Source organism: Vitis riparia, chromosome 15 (assembly GCF_004353265.1).
Source record: "Vitis riparia cultivar Riparia Gloire de Montpellier isolate 1030 chromosome 15, EGFV_Vit.rip_1.0, whole genome shotgun sequence".
NCBI classification, from domain to species: Eukaryota; Viridiplantae; Streptophyta; class Magnoliopsida; order Vitales; family Vitaceae; genus Vitis; species Vitis riparia.
The window spans coordinates 9,941,847-9,948,162 of NC_048445.1; the positions used below are offsets into that span (position 1 = coordinate 9,941,847).

The following is a 6,316-nucleotide window of genomic DNA, read 5'->3' on the forward strand; positions in this document are numbered from 1 at the left end:
TTCTCTTCTAAACACAATAAATAATCAAAGCTATAATTACCTAAAGTTTAGATAATGCACTAATAATTCCAATATTAATGGAAATTTTTTTATTGACCAAAATAATTTTTTTCAAACAAAATCAAATGGTTAAGTCTTTGTTTTGATACACTTTTTATTTTTGTTTTTAAAAATAAAAACTAATAATAAATTATATGTAAATGTACACAAAATATAGATTTAAATTATGCCTTTAAAATTTATTTTTTAAAAAAATTAAATTTGAAGTATTATAAATTTTTTGATACCTTCAATTTTTTAGAACAGCTTTTAAAATCATTAATTTTTTTAATGTAAGTATTTAAAAAATCTTGTATCTTATATAAAAGTTAATATATTTTTTATTTTAAAAATAAAATAGAAAATATATCCAAATAGACCAATAATTATTTACGAGTTTTATTGTATCATTTAAGAAATGGGCAACCAATTATTTCATATATGAAATTTATAGAATACAAGATAATGAAATAAATATGATATAAATAAATCATTCTTTAAATGGATGGGCTAAAGCTGAAGTAAAGAATATATGGTTTCAATTGGATGGAGACATGATACATGTTATATTAAATAACCTAACACCCTAATTCCTATTTTAAAATTTTTCAATCTCCACAAAAATGGAAAACCTTTTTTAAATTTTTCTTAGAAAGAAAATAACTTAAGTTTCTTAACTAAAATCACAATGACTGAATAACCCATCAGAAGAATTTCTAGTATTCAATCTTCAGTTTTCTAGGAAAGGGGAAAATCCAAAATTAATTTACTGATAGCTTCTTCCCTCAAATTCACAAAATAGTTTGTCCAAAAATAAGAGTAAAGTAAATAAAATAAAATAATTTAAAGCACTAGAGAGATTGAGAGATCAGAGGGTACCATATTGATTTCTCCACTGATGAATATAAGAGAAGAGTGTGAAAGGCCAGTCATGAGCAATAGAGTCATGATCTTTTGCAGCAGTTGAGTGTGCGTGGAGTTGGATCTTCTTCATATCAGCTATATTCCCAAACAGAAAGGAAGGTGGAGGCCCTCTAATCCCTTGCCTTCTAAGCTTTGATTGAATCCTTCTTGGCTGCAAAAACAAGGTGGTATAGAGATATATAAACAACCCTAAAACACCACCCAACACCGCTGATACTATTATCCTTGTTAAACCTAGTCCTGCAGCTTCCATTTTCCTTTCTTCTTCTTCTTCCTTCTTTTCTCTCCTGTTTTCTTTTTCCCGTCTTTGGCTTGTTCTATATTTATTTTGTGGAGGGGCTGTGTAAAGTTTTTTTATTATTATTTTATTTATGCGATACTGTTATGCAGACTGGCGTGGTCCGCTGGTCCACTAAGGTGGTGCCAGTAACATCTTCCCTGTCTCTATATGTTTTGGCAGAATGTACCATGATTTATATATATATATATATATATAGCAGCTGGTGATGAAAAGAAATTCAATACCTACCTAGGTATTATGGTTCAAAGTTGTGGTATCAATTATTGACTCGGGAGGTGCTAAGGTATATTGGTCTCGACCTCTCATATCAGTGTTGGTCAATACTCAAAATATACCAATTAAATAATTATCCTAATGAGTATCAATGCCCGTTCCCCATCCACACTTATATCAACACGAAACAATAGGATTATCACCTGAAAAAGCTTATAAAAAGACTAAGACTATTTGTCAAAAGGAAGGTATTCCATTAGTATGTCAATAGTGTTTAGGTAGAGATGGTGCAATGATACCTTTACAAAAGAAAATAAATGTTGCAATAAAGTGACATAGGTTGACATAACCTAGTTTTCAAGTTCTCTATTAGAACCAAGAACCCTCCATATCGAAGTAGACAAAGTTCATCTTTACAAAGGAGTGAATGAACCTTCATAATAATAAAAAAAAAAATTGAAAAAGTTTGAATAATGGATCCTAAGTCAGCCACAATATCTCTAAAAGGGCTTCAGAGAGTAAGCAAAACAAAATAGTTTAAATGTGGTTTTTATATAGAGATACCTGTAGGGACCCCTCCCCCTGATGACACGTGGCACACATTTCTATCCGGATTTCCCCAAGAGTACACGTGGCGCGCTTCTCCTATCCGGACTTCCTAAAAGGAGAAGCACACGACACTCACAAACATCACATCCGGACGACCGCCATAGCACATCCGGACAACCGACATAACCTATCCGGATATGTTTGTTCGGATCATTGACGGAAGTAAGTAGGTCTTGCACGTCATTCCAATAGCCCGCCATGACCCACATTCCATCACCTGTAGAGTGAAAGGACAGGAATGAAGTGATAGCAAGTCACTTCCCACGATCTCTGACAGCCGCGGCGCTTCCCACGTCTCTGTCAGCCGCCCGTAGGGTGATGATGACCTTGCCACCACCTAGAGGCATCATTACAAGCCAAAATATCTCCCTACCATTAAATAGGGAAACAAAGCTTCTGATACTTATATATATGGACCTTCATACAAGCAGAAGGTATACCTAGTAAAAGGCCAACTAATTATTCTCTCTAACCATGGCTGACAAAACCATCGGAGGGTGTGTCCGGACACCCTGTCCGGACGCCTTTTGCAGGAACAACTAAACCAGGAATCTATATTGGTTGAGATCGTGCGTCTACCCATTTGGCAACTACGTGGATCACCAAGGACGCGAGGCCTCAACATTGGCGCCGTCTGTGGGAAAATCATTGATTCAGTCACCAGCAAAGATGGCCACACCTTCCCGAAGCCGTTCATCTGGTAGGGGAGAGGAAGATAATTCTGAGTGGCGCCGAGCCATCGAAAGGAGACAGTTGGCAAGCGAACGACAACTGCAAGCTCTCCTCCAAGAGACGGTAAAATTAAGAGAAGAAAACGCTATGCTACGCATCCAGACTTCATCGACGGGGCCTCCCCATCATCAGCGTTCAAGAGGCCAGGTAGCAAACTCGAGGCCAGAACCAGAGTCAATATACCCTAGGACAGCGGGAGCCATCCCAGAAACAGGCAACGTTAGACCACATGAGCCACACACGCCCATGCACAGAATTCCCCATGAGGAAATCTCGGACTCTACTCATTTTTCAGCAAAAAGACAACGCGAGAGAAAATCTCAGTTGTTAAACTCAATGCGCGCAAGACTAGGCAGGAGCCTGGGAGGCCAAGGCCACCAGTAGCCACAACCTGGGCAGCGCACCCTGACCCTATGGTCACCCCCATGGTGGAGAACATACTCCCGCACCGTGACCCCATGGTCACCCCCATGGTATAGAACGTTCACCCGCACCTAGTGGTACGACAAGCTGGGAGAAACCTCCCAAACTAGCCGCCTATTGGCTCCATCAACAAAAGGCTGGACGACATGCTCTCCACACCTTTCTGCTCTCATATCATTCATTACGAGCCCCCAAGGGGATTCCTCGTACCAAAATTCTCCACATACGATGGGTCCAACGACCCCTTCGACCATATCATGCATTATCGACAGCTCATGACTCTCGATATAGGCAACGATCCACAGCTATGCAAAGTATTCCCCGCCAGCCTACAAGGGCAGGCTCTCTCATGGTTTCATCACCTACCTCCCAACTCTGTTGATAATTTCAGAGACCTATCGGAAGCCTTCGTGGGACAATACTTATGCTCCGCTCGACATAAGCAGAATATCAGCACTTTGCAAAACATAAAAATGCAAGATAACGAATCCTTAAGGGAGTTCGTGAAGCGGTTCGGTCAGGCCGTATTACAGGTAGAGGCTTACAGCATGGACGGTGTCCTACAGATCTTCAAGCGAAGCATCTGTCCAGACACTCCATTTTTCGAATCACTCGCTAAAAGTCTCCTACGACGATGGACGACTTATTCCGACGCGCAAGCAAATACTCAATGCTCGAAGATGACGTACGAGCAGCCACCCAGCAAGTCTTGGTTGTCGGACAGGCATCCAGAGGGGATGCCCAAAGAAGTGCCAAACTTCCGGATCGGCCAAGGTCGTCCTATCAAAGGCAGGAAAGGCCAAGTCGCCCGGAAATGCCACCCCTCACACCTCTTTCCATATCCTATGAGAAGCTCCTCCCTGTAATCCAAAGCATGTCCGACTTCAGGTGGCCTAGACCCCTTGGAACGGACCCATCCAAACGTGATCATAGTAAAAAATGCGTCTTTCATAAGGAACATGGTCACACAACGGAGGAATGCAAATGCCTCCATTATTTGGTCGAAAGGTTCATAAGGGCGGGACATTTAAAGAAATACCTCCGCTCAGATACCGGAGGTAGAGACGCTTCCCGAAATCACAACTCAGAAGCCCCCAGGGCCCCAGCCGCCCCCAAGGCCATTATAAACTATATTAATGGAGGTCCATCGGATGAGGAGCATGACTCCAAACGAAAAAGACAGAGATTGTTGTGGGAAGCGTTAGTGCGCAAGCGTATCAATTCCATCCAGCCTGGGATAACTGGGAGAGGGGGGGGGGGGGGGGGCGCCTCGCCCCGTAGATGGGACAATCATTTTCCCACCAGTAGACCCCACTCGGATATTGCAGCCACACCGTGACGCCCTCATTTTGTCCCTAGAAATGGGAAATTTTGACGTCAGACGCATCCTGGTTGATCCGGGCAGCTCGACCGATCTTGTACAAGCATCGGTCATTAGCCACATGGGACACAGTCTCATAGGCCTCGAAAATCCTAGGCGAATCTTATCCGGATTCAACGGGGCATCAACTACTTCCTTGGGAGATATTGTACTGCCGGTCCAAGCTGACTCAATCACTCTCAACGTGCAATTTTCGGTGGTACAAGATTTATCACCCTTCAATGTCATCTTGGGGCGTACATGGCTACATTACATGAAAGTCATCCCTTCTACGTATCATCAAATGGTAAGCTTCCTTACCAAGGATGGACAAATCAACCTATATGGCAGCCAATTAGCCGCTCGACAATGCTACCAGATAGCGCGAAAAGCGGGGACCAACTAGGAGGATAAACCCCTCCCTGAGCCCACCCATGCACTTGACCAATAGCAATCACTGTGTCCGGCGGACAAAGATCCCCCGGTAGCGGATCCCTTGCAAACAGTCCAAATTTCGGAAGAAGGTACTCACCTTACACACATCAGTTCCCTCTTGACGCCCGAAGAGACCCGGACATTCAAAACGCCCTCCGACAAAATCATGATGTCTTTGCATGGGCGCATTCTGATATGAAGGGAATTCATCCCTCCATCACCTCTCATAAGCTTAACGTCTTGCCAATAGCCAGACCCATCCGACAGAGGGTTAGACGTTTCCACCCAGACAGACAAACGATTATCCGAAATGAGATTGACAAATTGCTAGAAGCCGGGTTCATCAGAGAAGTAGATTACCCGGACTGGTTAGCAAATGTTGTGGTAGTGCCCAAAAAAGAAGGCAAATGGCGGGTGTGCGTCGACTACACCAACCTCAATAATGCATGCCCAAAAGACAGTTTCCCTTTGTCGTGGATAGATCAAATTGTGGACTCCACCGCTGGGCAAGAGATGCTCTCTTTCTTGGACGCCTTATCCGGATACCACCAAATCCCCATGTCCCCAGCTAACGAAGAAAAAACAGCATTCATAACGCCACACGGCCTCTATTGCTACAAAGTCATGCCATTCAGACTCAAAAACGCTGGCGCCACTTATCAGAGACTGATGACAAAGATCTTCAAACCTCTAGTCGGCCGAACAGTAGAGGTATATATTGATGATATCGTGGTTAAAAGCAAAACCCGAGAGGAGCATGTCCTCCACTTGCAAGAAGTTTTTCACCTCTTGAGGAAATATGACATGAAGTTGAATCCTTCTAAATGCGCCTTTGGCGTAAGTGCTGGCAAATTCATGGGATTTATCGTCAACCAAAGGGGAATTGAGATTAACCCAGATCAAGTCAAGGCAGTCATGGAAACACCACCCCCCAGGAGCAAGAAGGAATTGCAGCGCCTCACAGGCAAGCTCGTCGCGCTAGGGCGTTTTATAGCCCGCTTCATTGATGAACTACGACCCTTCTTCCTGGCAATACGAAAAGTCGGAGCAAGCAGATGGACAGACAGCTGTCAAAACGCTTTTGAAAAAATTAAACACTACCTCATGCAACCACCCATCCTGAGCAGCCCCCTCCTCGAAGAAAGATTGTACATGTATCTGGCTGTATCAGAGTGGGCAATTAGCGCTGTTCTATTCCGCTGCCCATCGCCCAAAGAACAGAAACCTATTTACTACGTCAGCAGAGCTTTAGTGGACGTAGAAACCAGATATTCAAAGAT

General features: G+C 43.1%; 1 protein-coding gene across 1 annotated transcript in view; it reads right to left on the reverse strand.

Moving 5' to 3' along the window:
* The window catches only part of LOC117931571 (cytochrome P450 714C2-like), a 9,095-nt gene extending 7,842 nt beyond the window's left edge, over positions 1-1,253 (reverse strand). Inside the window, exon 1 of the mRNA XM_034852550.1 lies at positions 919-1,253. Coding sequence (XP_034708441.1) covers positions 919-1,216 — 298 coding nt within the window. The 5' untranslated portion in view covers positions 1,217-1,253. The remainder of the gene's footprint in view (positions 1-918) is intronic.
* Between the last annotated feature and the right edge of the window lie 5,063 nt (positions 1,254-6,316).